Source organism: Etheostoma cragini, chromosome 3 (genome assembly GCF_013103735.1).
Source record: "Etheostoma cragini isolate CJK2018 chromosome 3, CSU_Ecrag_1.0, whole genome shotgun sequence".
NCBI lineage: Eukaryota > Metazoa > Chordata > Actinopteri > Perciformes > Percidae > Etheostoma > Etheostoma cragini.
This window is the reverse complement of record NC_048409.1, coordinates 25,848,500-25,864,941: the sequence shown is the minus strand read 5'-3', so window position 1 is coordinate 25,864,941 and position 16,442 is coordinate 25,848,500. Positions and strand designations below refer to the sequence as shown.

Sequence of the window (16,442 nt, the reverse complement as noted above, 5' to 3'; positions counted from 1 at the left end):
TGTTTGTCTTTATTTATTTTGTATATGTTTGCTTGATTGTGTATGCACATTTCACCGAGGAAAATTCCACATAAGTGTACTTATTGTGGCAATATAACCTTTTATGACTCTGTATCTGAATTCCGACATTTACCAGGAGCACCTAAAGTATCACATCCAACACCTCTTCCTGTGTGGGATGAATGGTGCGCAAAGGAACGCCCCCATCTCCCTCTGCGAGCCAATGGGATTCCTCCTGGGAACACGCGTTTCTACGACACACTACTGCTGCTAACTTTGGTCCCAGTTTCTGATCTGTCATTTGCACTGGGTTATTTTAGAGATCATGGCTATCCGTGTATTAGAATTACTCTTTTTCTTCTATTTTGCCTCTCACATTCCTATCACTTTATTTATTGACTTGCAGGCCCTGCTACCTGGACATGTGTATCCTCAGCCGGTAAGTGTCAGTAAGAAGGAAACAAAATGACAAGTTATCAACATGGCACCATTCACATATTGAATCTTTCTTTCCCCCAGCTGAAAGATCTTATGAAGTGGTATGCATCGGAGTTCAAAGACCCGATGGTGCTGGATCCGCCACAATGGTTTAAATCTTTTATTTTCTGCGAGGCTTTGTTTCAAACGCCTTTCTTTCCCGTTGCAGCTTATGCTTTCCTAAAAGGTCAGTCTGGTCTATTTAAACAGTCTATAATCCAAAAGTTGATTGGCGGAAACGCTGCTGAGTTTGCTGTTTGCCCGAGTGTGCTTAAAAAACATGTCTGTTTAATGTTGAGTTGCTCACTGATACAGACACACGCGCGTGAAAAATGAATGAATGACTTTTTGGAATTGTGTACAACCATTAATGAATTCGGCATACATTTAAAAGCCAATATCCACATTAAGTAGGCCTAGCCTATGATTTCACAATTGCTCATATGGATCCCTGCACGGTGTCTATTCGAAGTTCTGAGCCAGTAGGTGGAGTCCACTGTGCTGTGTCAGCGCTGACGAATGGTCTTCAGATATATGTTTGGAGAGGGGGGGGGGGGAGGCTCTGGCTTGTTCGTTTTTCTTCAAACCAATCACAAAAACAATCAACAAGCTGGATCATCTAAAGACATAACATCAGGAGTTGTTATGGACATACTTTAGAGTGTTTTCTGCAGAGCCTGGGACATCTTTTGATCACTTAGTGTCTCTCTTGTGTTTCAGGAGGTTGTAAGTGGATCAGGACTCCTGCCATCATGTATGCCACACATGTGGCCACCACCCTGGTCCCGATTCTAGCTCATATCCTCTTTTATCAGTTCCCCATGACACCCCACCCAGGTCCCCAGACCACGAAGGAGCGCTGGCTGCTGGTCTCCATATACTTTCCATACCTGCTGGTGCCTGTCCTGCTGCTCCTCACCATGTTGCTGTCATCCACATACAACTCCACCTCCAAGTCTGGACACAAACCAGCCAAATCCAAGAAGAAGAACTGACTCATGACCAGAGCTTTCTAATTTACTCTGATTTTAAGAGGTGATCTTCTACATTTCTCACTGTATATCTATGAGGCTGTGTGAATCAGTCTGTATTACTATTATTGGAGGAAATTGCCATTGTTAAACCAGCCAGAATAAGCCCTTTTATTTTTTTAAAGTAAATACAAATTATTTGTTGAACATGTTTTGTGTCTTTAAGTGAAATTAATAAAGTACTCTGTAGGAAATTAGAGTATACATGTATAAATGTATAAATTATCCCTAATATGCATTTGTGTAAATCCATGAAGAAGTCATTGTGGCACGCATTCGCTGGGCCCTGATGGTGCATCCATTTACACATCCTCAGTAAAAAAACGTCACAAGGTGGTACACCTGTGCAATCTAACACAACAGTGCTGCAATGAATCCTATATTTTTAACTTATAATCAGGGGTGTCAGACTGGGGGGGAAAGGGGACTGAGTACCCAGGGCCCTCATCTGAGCAGAGCCCAAATATATGCTAGAATGAATAGCTGTGGATGCGAGGAGGGACCCATAGAAAATGCCTTTCGACAGGGCTCAGAATTTTGTGCTATGCCTCTGCTTATAATAAACAGAAATATTTCTCAATGTAATTTGATTAGCACACTTAATAGGCTTAAACTCGCTTTAGACAGTGTAAAAGTGCAGAACACACCCCGTTGAGGCTACTTTACACATCATTTTACTGGACTGCTGAAAAGTCTAACGTGGGCTATATTTCAGAAAAAAAGCTAAACAGCCCCAGTTCATCAGTTTATCAGTTCATCCCTCCTTCCATGTAAAGACTAGTTGTTTGTCTCCACATGCGCTCACAAAATAACGAAACTCCAACTTTTGAAACGTTTCAAAGCTGAGATATAGTGTGGCCTAGTCCATTGTTTCAAACAATTACAAAAACACGTTCTTATCAGATTAAGTAATAGAAATGAGTGGCAATAAATAAATGCAAATTCATAAAACATGTACAAAAGAACTATAGCTTGTAAAGAGGAGTTTACTGTTGGCAATGTCCCAGCAATATACCTTTGTTCCTCAGAGACTTTGGAACGTAACAAACAGCAGCAGATTTAAAGGTAAAAGTAACTCCCCCAGCTTCTTAAATTCCATAAACCATAGAAATTTATACTGATTACATAAACTCATTGTCTCTCGTCTACAGGTCTATATACAAAAGTGTTGTTACGTTTTCAGCCACCAGAGGGCATCACGTCTAAACAGAGGCAAGCAATAGACTTGAAACGTCTTCTGTTTCCCTGTTCCACCCATACAATATGTATTTTTTATTTTATTTTATATATAATATAGGAAAGGTAACTGTGGCCTAGTTCACCAAATATGCTACGTTTTTTTATCGAAAGATTTGGACGGCAGCCCTGGGTCTTCTCTCTCTCTAAATAAAAAATAATGTTGATACTGCAATGTAGATGATCAGATTACAGACAAGAAATTCTTAAATGTTCCTTACGTGTTCCATTAAAAAACCGGTGAGATTGTTTTTGCGCCCCCTAAACTGTGGAACTCATAGATTATTGTCGCTCGGTATTTTAAAAAGAGAATTGAAGACCTATCTTGTTATTGTTGTTTTATTTGGAGTATTGTTATGGTAGCCTGTCTATATTTTTATATATAGTTTAGTTTTTTTAAATTGTTTGTCGTTTTGTTTGATTTAGCTCTGTGAAGCACTTTATATGTATAGTATATATATAAAGTCAAATTGAGAACAAAAAAAAAAAAACGCCGATTTAGTCCAAGTTGTCCTCAGAGCCTTTGTAGACGGACTAACCCACGCAGCGGAAGAATATGTCTAAAGCAGGCCTCCGCGGAAGGATTGGCTATAAAGCCGGACACGGCACTAGCTTCCAGTATTGTTTAAATCACCGTTCGGAAGCGTAGACCTAGCTTCTGTCACGATGTGACAGAACTGTACATACAGTGATTAAAAACTGTACAGTTTATATTAGCAGGTTAACTTCCAGTAGCTTAACGTGAAACAATATTGAGTTGAAGGCGACAGCTACTCCCAGAGCTTATATTAACGTTAACTTGACGACGAAGGAAACAACGAAGTGTTCTTTTATGTCACACGGATAAAATGAATGCTCCCTGGGGAAACGTCAGTGTTCATCAAGAGGAGAGAGATGTGTCTTGTGGACTCGGACGTCTTCTCGAAGAGGACGAATCTAACAAGGACTAACGCCTTCAGAGAAACAACAGCTTTGTGTTGACATTTGTGTTGCATCCTTAAGATGTCTTATGCTAACATTGTCACTGGACTAGCTCGCGGATGTTGGCAAGCTTTATAGGTTGCTGCAACGTGTATATTTTAGATGGATGCACATTAAATAATTTAGCATCACCGAACAAGGTAACGTAATTTACATATTGTTGTCAACATGTTTGCAGAGACCTAGCTACAATGGACAGCATCTACGACGCTAGGTGCAGCCACAGGGTTATGTCACTGTCAGGCTAACCGATAGCTCGGGGTCTGCCACTGCTTACAATCTCTGCATAGTCATGTTCAGTCGGGTTGGCATCATGTAGACTGTCCCTGAACCGGTTAGCTGAATCGGGACACGCATTGTGTTAGTGAGCCTCCTTGGAGAGTAATGCAAAGCTGGATTTCAGCTATCCAACTGGGTCAAAGACTGACAGCTGGCACTGACACAGTTTAGCTCAGGATTGTTGTTAGCCATGCTCAAAGCCCTCTGTTCTGTGTGATATTACAAACACAATAACCTATTTAGAAAGCACGTGAATGCATCATGTCCTGTCAACATATCTTATTTATGCAATAAGGCACATCAAAGCAGCCTGTCATTAAGTACATCCGCAGTGCAAAACCAGCCTCACCAGGACTGAGAGAGTTATTTGCTCCGGGATTATTTTCTGAAGAGAAGAGCAACATTTGATGATATCCACCAGCGCCCAACATCAGCTGGACCATCAGCCCATCACAATGGAGACTGTGGGAGATTTTGAGTACAGCAGAAAAGATCTGGTTGGACATGGAGCCTTTGCTGTGGTGTTCAAAGGAAGACACAGGAAGGTAAATAAATAACTGGCCTGCGATGTTGTCTTTATCTCCTTTTCATCTTGCCTTGCAGGATAAAAGGGGGCAAGTAGGCAGCACCATTACCAAATCTGGGTCAGTCAGTGGCAGTGCAGAATGCAGTTCTGCAGCAGCATATGTGGGCTGTCATCTTTTCAGGGGTGGGAATAATACAACGTTTTTATGAGTAAACATCTTAATCCAGTGTGATGTACTGTACAGTCCTGCTGTGGCATGCAAGTGATGTATGTTTTCTTTCATCAGCCTGATGTTAGCTGTATAAGTGAATATATACGCCTGGTTCATTCATGAAACGGATGAGTCAGGCAGCAGTGAATGACTTGCTGACGTACTGAGGCAGCAGGGGGGATGGGGTGCAGTGTTTTTCTTTTGCCTTTTTAAGAATACAAGCCTCCCTTTATGTAAGAGCTGCGTAAGGTTCATTCACACTGAAGCAATGGAACCTATTACATTATTAACATAATGTTCAGAATTGAACTCATTGCATTTGACTTGGGTGTGGTTTTCTATCACATACGAATACAGAAATGGTGAGTTTGTTTATGTGTGACAGAGATGCAAGAGATGACATCATGTTGCCCCCATTGCTACTGGTGCAGAACAGATGGTCCTGAATTCCTCAGTGAAAGACACATTAGAGCATCCTCGCATTACCTGCTGTAGCCTGGGCAGAGCTGCTATCAATAACTAACTACAGCCTGGAAACTGAGCTGCATGTAAGCCTGCAAACAATCACCCAATCATCACTAGGAGCTTTGCATCTAGTACCCCCGTCCACTGCTCACATGGCTACCTGTCACGTTAAAACAGTCCTGGCATGTGATCAGTGTATTTACAGTTTAAGTCCTATCATCTGGCTGCCATTTAGCCTATTTATAGGATTATTTCCACCTGGGAGGTACAGGAAGGTTAGAGCCAGCTGCATGCAACAGACAGGAAGGATTGCTTCATTGCTTAGTCAGTGTTGGATGTTACATATGGACTCCTGTTACACTGTAATACCAAGAAATGATTCAAAGGATCATCAGAGATAAGGCAAAACGATCACCTAATTGCAGTATGTTTTAGACTTTGTTAGACCAGAACACAGATTAACAACAAATGCCAAAAAAGAAACAAATCACATTAAAATGTAATTTTATGTCAACTTTATGAAAACTGTGTTTTCACAGATTATTTTAACACTAACACCCACTGCAACTCTGCACAACATATAGCCTTAAACTTTCAAAGAGATAAGTTGCAACATGACCCAAGTGGCCAGAACATGGTCTAGTCTCTTCGTCCACTTTCCTAAGCTATGTGGCGTGTTATCTGTACGCATTTTGAGCTATCTGCGTGTATGTCTACGCAGTATACAGCGGATGTAAACATACACTTCACTTGGGGTGTTATTGCGAGAAGAATGCAACGGTTGAGTTTTGGAAAAGAATACAGCGACTGTAGTGTTAAAGAAGAGAAAGTCCTGTGTTTTACCCATCCCCCACCCCAACCAACCTACCTACGAGGATTTTTGCCCTTTCATACTTCTCACTACGGCATAAATTCAAAAGCAATCGCGCACGGTAATGTAAGTCAGTGGAGGCCAAACGGCGTTGATAAACACACTAAAAAGCAGTTATGCGTCTTGAGAACACGCCAATAATAGCATACAAATTTAATTGGCGTGTCAGACATATGCCATTTCATGAGATGAGTCTGCTTTCTGACTGCTGATCAAGGTTATTACACTGCATAAACCTAATAAAGTGTGTTATGTTGGGTATAAAGTTAAATAATCAGACCTCTCCCTCCCCAGGGGCCATAATGAAATTGCAGGAAGACAAATCAAATGCAGATATATCAACTGATTTATGGAAGAATAGCTTGGGATATGTTCACACCTGTTCTTTTAATGCCTCAAACAGATTATTACATTAGTCAAAAGTAAAACTTGTTAGGCTTTTTTCCAGATGCGTCACCTCTGTTCTAAATGTCAGTCAGCTGAAGCCTCCCTTTCAAATGCACTCTGCCTCAAATTACATAGTGTCAGGACATGTTTTTACCTTGTTGAAGATCATATTGGCTAAAAACGTCTATATTTTTTTAATGCCTAAAAAAGATATTGTTGACACCCCTGTGGTATCATATTCTTCTGCTCAGTCTCATTCTTCCACTGTCTATCACAACACCTTCGGCCAACTTTTGCAGTGTTGCTGACGCTCATCTCTTTGTTGCTCACATCTCTAGAATCATCTCTGATTCATAAATGACATCATGCAGTATTCTGGAAAATGAAGGCATGCATCTGTCTTTGCAGCATTACGCTGAGCAGAGAACAACTGCTTACTCTGCACTGCTCAACTTTACATTATGTGGTTCACTACTGAGACATTAGTTTAGTTTGATAGAATGTCTCTCCCCCACCACATATATGATGGGCCAGTAGGGTCACTTTTTTATTTTTTCGATGTGTGTAGTGTTCTCGGCAGCTCAGTCACACTTGGCTGGGCAGGCTGTCAGTTAGCTGGCTATGGATACAGTTCATTTGGCACACACACACACACACACACACACACACACACACACACACACACACACACACACAGACCCATGTCACTTGCTTGTGTGCTAGATTCGATGCCAGGCTTTAGGCGGAGTGCACTCCCAGACCAAGAACGTCTCCTTTTAACCTAGATTAATTTGGAAAGCATGTCTCTTCATTCCTAGAATCCTTCCTCAGCCTCTTGTCTGACTGATCATGTCGATTTCCTTTATCCATACTGTGTTTCTCAAGGGCATAGAAAACAAACTCCCCTGGGTCTATTTCTGTTCTTATTTGCGTGTTTGCATGTGCAGCACATGTCCTGAGAGCCTTTAAGCTCACGTGATCTCTAAAAGTCTTTTTATACCTGCTCCAGGAGCTCATCTGGAAAAAATTACTCATCCCAGTGAAAAAATAGGTCCTTCTCCTCTGACTTAGCTTTTAGTGTAAGTAGGCTGGCTCCCGTTCCAGCAGTCATCTGACCGCCTCGTCTTTTAGCGCAATAGGCGGGCATAGCTGTCTGAAACTCAAGTGACCTGGTGTTATTGGGACGGCCAGAATGTCCTCATCCTTCCAGTCAACTTTCACACACTAATGCTGACAATGCAATTCAGTCCAGAATGCTTAGCTTTTAGCCTGACACATACACTCATGTTGTGCTTGGGTCAATTAAATTGTCAAATTGTTTCAAAATTCAATCACCACTGCAGTAAGGCTGGGTAATATAATTAAAATCCAATAACATAATTATATAGAATGTGGAATCACAGAAAATGTTCATTAGTGTATTACCATCCAGTTTTAATGCCACATATTTGAATCATAACACTTATTAGGGGTTAGAAAAATAACAGTTTTGCTTCCCTCCTAGTTTTGCGATGAACAAGGGGACAGACTACAGTAATGATATAATTTAATAATAAATGTTCACCAACTACAGTGGTTGGCTAACTACATGGTTTTTAACAAGAGCTGATCAAATAAGTCCATTAAATAATAAGTCCTTAAAAAGTAATTTGTCATACAAATATTTCACAATTAATTGTTTTTCAAGGAAAAATGTCTAACCTTCTCATTTCAGCCCCTCTAGTGTGAAAATTTGCTGATTTTCTTTGTCCTGCATTAGAGCTTGAACGATTAAAGGTTTTTAAGGGATTTAAGGCCAATATCGATACAAATGTTTGGTCATTTAAAAATACGATATTTCGATATATTGGCCGATATATACAGTATTTTAAAAACAAAATCCAGAAATGCACAAAACTTGAACAGATTTCCCTAACATTAGTTTGTAGTTATTATAGTGCTCACTAAAATAATGTAATAATACAGTTAAAATAAAATACAAACTAAAGATATAAAACATAATGTCCTTTGAACAAAAACCCAAAGTGTTCTAGAGTGTCCTCTGGTGGACAAATTATGCAACACAAATACTCATAACATGGTTGACCGTCCGTTTTTTTAAATTATCAGAATCAGTTATTTGTCATTATAAATAATTGATGATAAATGAATATTTAAAAGAAAATCCTAAATCGGCCATAATAAATGCCTATGCTGATAGTTTAGAAAACGCCTAATATTGGGCCGCCGATAAATCAGCGGGCTCTGTCTTCCATGATAGATGTTGGACTGTTGGTCATACCTTGGGCTTTTAAGAAAGGGTGATGGGCAGTTTTCACTATTGTCGGACATTTTGTAGGAACCATTATTTATAATCAATACTATATCAAGAAAATCGGATTAATTGAAAATTAAAATAATAATTAGTTTCCATTTCATTTTTTACTTTTATTTAATTAAACATGAAACTTAAGGTAAAAGAAGCCAAGGCGCTATTTCACACAGCAATACCTTTTTTAACATGTGTAAGTATTAGGCTGTTCTGTTCAAAATTCATTGATCACAAGATGAGACCTACAGGGTCCACAGGGCTCACCACCTCGACCGATCAATATCCCGAGGTGAAAGCATGACCCAATTATATTAACAAACCTGTATGCTCACCTTTAGTCAGCTGTAATCATGAACAGTAGACTACTGGTTCCTGCACTTTCTCCAGTGGTTGTGGAATTGTCAATTTGGAAAAGTTTTGGAAATTTGAAAAGCTTAAATCTTTAGTGCGTTACATTTATATTAATGAACTTCCGTTACATTCAAACCATTGCCAAATGAGTTGCTAAAAAGCTAGTTAAAACTGTTAGCTCCACACAACTCTCTCTCTGTGTTTCTCAGTATGGCTGTGTTCAGGGGATCGCTGTGTCTGGCGACTTTTGCGCGCAGAAACTCAAGTGAATATAGTTACCTCTTCCAAAGAACCCATCATGTTTGTCTAATTGTCTTTGTCCTCCTTGGCTACCAGCAACTGCGTGGAGGAGGGGTGAGGACGGTGCGCGATCAGGAAGGCTTGTGTTGTGCGGCTGCGCCTACACTTTTGTCATTTCTTAGAATTCCTCATGGGGGTGACAGAAACTAAACACTATTATTTTTATTATATTATTTGACTTTAAGAAGAATAGATGGGTAGCTAAAACAAATCTTGTAATTTGACTGTATTAGAGTAATAACACTGTAAAGATTTTGCTAATAAGATGTTCTCAAAAAGTTGATCAAGAATGTTGTCAAGAAGGGTTTAGGTGGAGTACAACGTGAATATATATTTCATCATCAGCAGATCCATTCATGTTTGATAGTAGTTAAAGGTCCCATTTCATGAAAATTTCATTTTGTAAGGTTTTTAACATTGATATGAGTTCCTCCAGTGGCTAGACATGGCGATAGGTAAACCGAGCCCTGGGTATCCTGCTCTGCCTATGAGGAAATGAAAGCTCAAATGGGCTGATCTGGAATCTAGCTCCATATGAGGTCATAAAGGGCAACGTTACCTCCCCTTTCTCTACTTTGCCCACCCAGAGAATTTGGCCCACCCATCATGAGACATCATGGCTTCCAAACGAGCAAAGTGGCAGTTGGTCAAGGCCACTCCCCCAGCCTCCACCTTGCTATCCCCCATCTCCTCCTCAAGAGCTACAGACTCAGACATGGCACATACTAAGGAAAGCTCATTGTGGGACTGGCTCTAGTGGCTGTAATTCTGCACAAGGCTACATTTTGGGAATTAGACTTCAGATACAGTATTAGGGGACCACTAAGGTCTATATAAAAGCATCCAGAGAGCAACATGTCATGGGACATTTTACAGGGAGATTGGGATTCACTTGTTGTTAAAGTTGTTAAGTCTTTTTTTTCTTCTCAATCTTCCTCCCTGTGTTTTGCAGAAGACAGATTGGGAAGTGGCCATCAAGAGCATTAATAAGAAGAACCTGTCCAAGTCCCAGATCCTTCTTGGCAAGGAAATCAAAATCCTGAAGGTGAGCGTGACTCTTAATTGCCTCTCACTTATCTGCATTTAAAGAATGGGACATTCACCTTGTGGGAGTCTGCACCTTTGACAGAAAGGAGCCTCAACATCCCTGATAGAAAGATCAGTGAAAGGGATTCCATTAGCTGCCGTGGCCTATGGTTAATGTTCCTGCTAATGAATCTTGTTTTTCTGTTCTGTTTTTACTCAGGAGCTGCAGCATGAAAACATTGTGGCACTTTACGATGTCCAGGTAAGTTTTTATTTTGCATCAAATTCATATGAGCTTAATAGAGAAATGCAGATCGCCTGGAATACCAACATTTGTTTTACTTTGAGTGTTTTTTGAGAAAGTTTGAGAACCCCTGCTGTACAGTACGTAACAAAGTGCTCATGTGACTCATGACCCACGCTGCTTTGCAGTCATTGGTCAGTCGATATGTCATGGAGCAAGCCTTCTTATAACTGCCTTTCCATGGCTTTTATGCACTTTGGGATCTCAAAGAGCTGGATGTGAAACTGCAATTCCATGCATTTCCAAGAATAGATTTTACAAGACATCCTCACCCTGTTTACCTCAATTAATTCTGACCGAACTGTGAAGCCTGTGGAAAGTGTGAAGTATGACTTGGTGGGGAAAAAGTGCATTGTGCTGAATCTGAAAGGCCATACTGTCAGTACACAGTCACATATACAGTGCACTGGTTGAAAACCATCCAAGGGCCCATGAAGGCATGTTGAATGAGCACAAACTACTCAAATCCCCTTTGTCCCCTGGCTGGGAGCTTGGCTTCTAGCAGAGTCCCATATCATATATTGCTGACTCATGCACTTTCAGATCCCAGTGGATAAAAAAAAAATGCTCATGGCTCTAGGCAGAATATTAGACTGTGTATGTTTCACACCTGAGTGTTTTTAGAATGTATTAATGGTTCTGTTGTTAATTGCTTTCTATGTTAATAAATTGCAATGAATATGAGAATGATACAAAAAAAACGATTGTTCCCTCCAATATCGTGAATCCTATCGCAATTGCAATATCAGTCAAAATAATCGCAATTAGATATTTTCCTCATACCTTACTCCCTTCTGCAAACTGCTGTTCTGTGTCTATTTTCTGTCCCAAAAGACCTTACCAGCAGATATAGTAGGGATGCAGTGTTTGTTAAAATGTCCAGAATTAGGTATAAAAAAAAGGACATGCAAAGGGAGATATGGGGAGTGAGGCAGAAAACAGTTGAAGTGATGATGAAGCACTTCCCACATGCTGTAGTAGTGGTACTTCCTGTGTTTGCGTAAGCCTCCCACAGGGACCCTGCTCACCAGTCTGTCCACCCTTTCACTCCTCCACCCATCTCTCCATCCCTCCATCAGTCCTGCTAATGTAATGAACTCTTCCAGAGGCAGACGGCTGAGGAGCTTAGGCATAACTCAGCAGGCAGGAAATAGTCAAATGGGCAGCTTCCATCAGTGACGAGACTTAAAGAAACATAAAGAGTAATTGTGAATTTAAGGTATTTTAAAAGAAAGCTAGACTGACACAACTGAGAGATGGCCTTTATATATTTGTAAAGAATTTAGATATGTATGGACATAGATGATGCAAGTCATAGAACCCTAACTTGCACCTTGGCACAGCGTGGCACAAAGCCCGACGTAAGTGTCCTTGCTAGTTTAAGACCGTCCTGCACCCAACTTGTTTAAATAGCAAATGCAACTGTGCCCATCTTTGCGCCCATGGGTGTGCTGGTGTTAAAGTGTGCTCAGGTGAATTCTTGGCATATTGCTATCTTGAGGCAGCGGGAAGTGATTGCACCATTGAACAACAAAGACCTGGTCTGGAGTTATGTTGCTAGGAGTAGCTTTGTGTTGAGAAGACGAATATGAGAGTGGTATGGATCTTGTCGTCTAACTTTGCAAGAAAGCAAATGAGATTCAGTATTGAAGTATCCCTTTAATGTGTAAAAATACAATAATGACTGGTTGTATTATATTTCCAATTCTTTTAATTAGGCTAAAGGTTAATTATTTGCCTTAGGCATGATGCTTTGAATGCTTTAGGAATAAAATACATATATTTCCCCAAAATAAAAGACCTTTTATATCAAGAGTGGACTTGGTCACTGTATTTAGCCGATCACCTAACCATTAAATCAAGGAACACTGTGGTTTTGGCTCCAGACAGACATACTGCTTGTTTGGATGCATTCTCAGTCCCTCAAAAGGCCACTTGATCAATTGTGTTGCTTTAGTAAGTTTCTTCATGCACTTCCTCTCTTTGTTTCTTGATTTTGTTTGTCTGCTTTTGGACACCTCTGCGTCTGTTGCCTGTACCATACACTAGGCTGGTCTAGCACCGCTTCAGGCACAGTGTCTCCCTGTGTCTTTTTCTTACCAGCTGGTATATCTTTTTTCCATCCCCAGCAGCATTGGTCCGTCTGTTGGTAGCCAGTGAAAAAGTGTGCATTTCCTCTCTTGGTGACTATCAATAGAGTCTGGTTTGTTTTAAGCCCTTTGGTAACCAAGACCAACTGGCAGCTGCCTTTTTTTTTCACCCCACTTGTGATTGTAATTTTGTATATTCATCTTACTTTTTTCCAGTTCCTTGATTTCACATTGCCATTGCCATTTACAAACACTCTGTCTTGAATCACTAGTTAGCTTCTTAACCAGCATTATCAGCTGCTGCTGCTGCTGTTGTTGTTGTTGTTGTTGTTGTTGTTGGTGGCTGTACCATGTGCTACAGTATATGACTGGGTTAACCCAAAAGAACACTAAATGTAACCCAAGCCGGTTTGTGCAACCGTCTAGTCACGCATAGCCTGTATTTTTGTTTAGAAAAGATATGGATCTTTATTTTTTACTACCTTTCTCTACTTACTTACTTTTCTTTTGTAGACACTAAATGGCTGTCCAGTCGGTCATTTCCTACATTTGGACAGCAGTTAGATTTGGTCATGAAACTTTCTTTCAGCTATAGTTTGCTTTATTGTTTAACCACAAATCTAAAGTATAATCTTGGCTTAGCCCACTCAGACTCACAGCACATATTATACTGTATGTTTGTCTTCACACTGCTGCCGCAACTTGTGTATACCAGCACATATAGACTAGACTGCATTGTTGTCATCTGAACGCTGAATTACCACTGATCAGAACTGCTTAGGATCTGTTTGTATCTTTGATTTAGTTTCACAGTGGAGGTGATCATTCACACAACATCACATTGTGACTTAATACGTTAACACCCCACAGTACTACCTCAGCACTTCTTTTGTTCTTTGCTGAATGCACAAAAAAAGAAACAATCTCAGTTCAGGACTCCTGGAGCCTCATTTATCAACTGTGTACGCACAGATGTGTGCATATGTTATGCACAACAAAGTGTGGAAATTTACCAACTTGTACTTCCACTTAGGAATATGTGTAAATATAAGCACAGCTTACAAATAGAATCTAGTGGTAGAATAGCGATACTACAAATAAAAAGCATTTGAGAGTGTCACAGTATGCATAATCCACACATGTCCTGTGTTTCCTTTTATTAGAAAACACTCAATTAGTCATTTGTTTTCAATAATTTAGAACCCTAAGTAGCCAAGTTGGTGTCAACCTCTTTAAAAAGACAGCTTATGGTTGGTTGGAGGTTTTTCTGAATGCAAATGGCCTAATTGTGAACAAGCATCAGTTGGGATTTATCAAGATTGATTATTTACTGATGTGAGTACGATTGGCTTGCTCATGTTTGATAAATGCTCATTTTTTTGTACTTAAGCACTAACTAAATTTAATTCGTAAGACAGAATATAGAACATTTTCTCATTTAATTTAAACTGAATTAGAAGTAAAATACAAGGATGCAGTAAATGCCATTAAATGGGTTGGTTCATCAGAATATGTGACCAGTAGCTTAAAGCGTTACTTTTGTTTACTTTATAAAACTTTATATAGCCCTTCATGTACACTTGCTTCTGCCAGCTTTTATGACTACAGTCAACCTCAGGCTGCTGTGCATTGACAAAAGACTGCAGCACTGGATGTGGGAGTATGTGCACCCGTGACAGAATGATGGCTAGAGTTTGGAGGAGCTCTGCTCATTTGCGGATTTTAATGACAGTCTTAAGCACACAGCTGAGTGACTCCCTGTCCTCCTTCATGGAGATGTTAATGTTAAGCAAGCTGCAGCAATGTGAGGTAGACTGGCTAATTATAAGGTGTCTTGTGTCAAGATTCTATGTCTCTCTCTCTCTCTCTCTCTCTCTCTCTCTCTCTCTCTCTCTCTCTCTCTCTCTCTCTCTCTCTCTCTCTCTCTCTCTCTCTCTCTCTCTCTCTCTCTCTCTCTCTCTCTCTCTTTTGTCCATGCTGCAAAATACAGCTTTGCTGTTTGGATTTTGTGAACTGGCAACAGAGATAACAGGGTTGTTTGTTTTGTTTTTACATTGAAAAATCATTAACCAAGCAGTCATCGAGGTGGCCAGAATTTGAAATTCTCCCTGAACTGCCAAATACAAATGTGCTTTTAAATCCTAATGAGTAGCCCACCACACATTCTATTAATAATAATGCAACTATACAATAAGTAGTTATATTCAGTATTTGGTTTTGTGTATCTGATTGTTTCACGATGGTTATGTTCTATAGCACAAACAAACATACCTCCGCTGGATGAAGCACATGCAGACTCCGGAGCCAGCACTTTGACAAAATAATCTTAACTCAATGTTCATCTTCTATCTTTTTCCAGAGCTTTTAAGCTTTATTCCCTTGTGGATTTAATTTGCTCATTTGGCATAGAGGTTACTTTGTCTCTCCATCAGCATTAAAAAAAAAAAAAAAATGAAGACAGTAAACATACAATAACTTCTTAAAAGTAATTTACACAGGATTAAGATGGATGACAAGATGGACAATATATGTTTGCAGAGTGGCATAGGGTGTGGGTCAATATTTTTTTTTATTACATTGCTGAACAGACACATTGTAAAATTTGTGGGAATAAAAGTTGGTAAACAGAGGAAGAGGGGGTTGAGGTTTGTTTATGAAGTGTTTTGTTAGCTAATCTTCACATTAGCTGATGTTGGAACATTGTGTTCTGACCTGGAGAGGGGGCCCCAGCTAGTGTGCGTGCGTGCGTGCGTGCGTGTGTGTGTTCGTTGTAATTACACAAGGTATTGAGGCAGGACTGACATAAAGAGGGCTGAAAAGAGAGGTGCAGTAAATGTTCTTGGATACTTGTAGAGGGGATTTTTGGAGCTCAATGAGTTTTCCTAGAAAACCTGCAGAACGATCCCCCCCAGGCCTCTGTCCACATTCCTTCACAGAGCTCTGCTTTCCAGACATTTAACTGGTCGGGACAGAAGCTCAGAGGAAAACACTGTTACTTTTTACTGAGGCACAGGAATACACACACACACACACACACACACACACACACAGAGAGAACATGTACTTAATGTAAAACATGTTTTACCAGCACAGATAAATGAGCAAACACACTCATGTGTAGTACATTTCTTCTCTTGCATAACAAATAACTCAAATCTGGGAAAGTTAGAAAGTTTTGAATACAGATGAAATTATTACATTCAAATTTCTGTATTTCACTGTCTTGGTTCTTCATGTGAAAGGGCATCATTAGATTCTTGCAACCGAGTGAACTATTATGGGGATGTTCTGTTCCTTTCTATGCACAGTGTTTTGTGTGTACTGGTATATTGGCATATCTGTTAAAGAACAACGTGTACACCTGCAAAATAATAAACATCCTCCCAAGATTGAGGCACACCAAAAATCAACAAGCAATCCTGACCTTTTGTCCCCAGAACATAATTACTGTTTTCTTGCCTGTGTCACTGACAGTCCTCCGTCATTCTGTGAATCTGTTTTGTCAAAGCACAGACTTAACTCTCAAATGACACCAGCTCACCCAGAATACCCCAGATTACGCTTGTCGTTTGCGTGACAAAAGCACACCAGGCTCA

At 40.1% G+C, this 16,442-nt stretch overlaps 2 protein-coding genes across 3 annotated transcripts in view; both read left to right on the top strand.

Annotated features, from left to right (window-relative positions):
• The first annotated feature begins 223 nt into the window (after positions 1–223).
• On the top strand, positions 224–1,472 carry tmem97 (transmembrane protein 97). The gene is made up of 3 exons (XM_034867931.1): positions 224–439; positions 520–664; positions 1,198–1,472. Exons 1-3 carry the CDS (start codon positions 326–328, stop codon positions 1,470–1,472), a joined length of 534 nt encoding a protein of 177 aa, XP_034723822.1. The 5' UTR covers positions 224–325.
• A 1,887-nt stretch (positions 1,473–3,359) lies between these two features.
• The window catches only part of ulk2 (unc-51 like autophagy activating kinase 2), a 34,325-nt gene continuing 21,242 nt past the window's right edge, over positions 3,360–16,442 (top strand). For both annotated transcript variants that reach the window (XM_034867433.1, XM_034867432.1), the window contains exons 1-3: positions 3,360–4,549; positions 10,379–10,471; positions 10,673–10,714. In XM_034867433.1, coding sequence (XP_034723324.1) covers positions 4,412–4,549; positions 10,379–10,471; positions 10,673–10,714 — 273 coding nt within the window. In that variant the 5' untranslated portion in view covers positions 3,360–4,411. The remainder of the gene's footprint in view (positions 4,550–10,378; positions 10,472–10,672; positions 10,715–16,442) is intronic.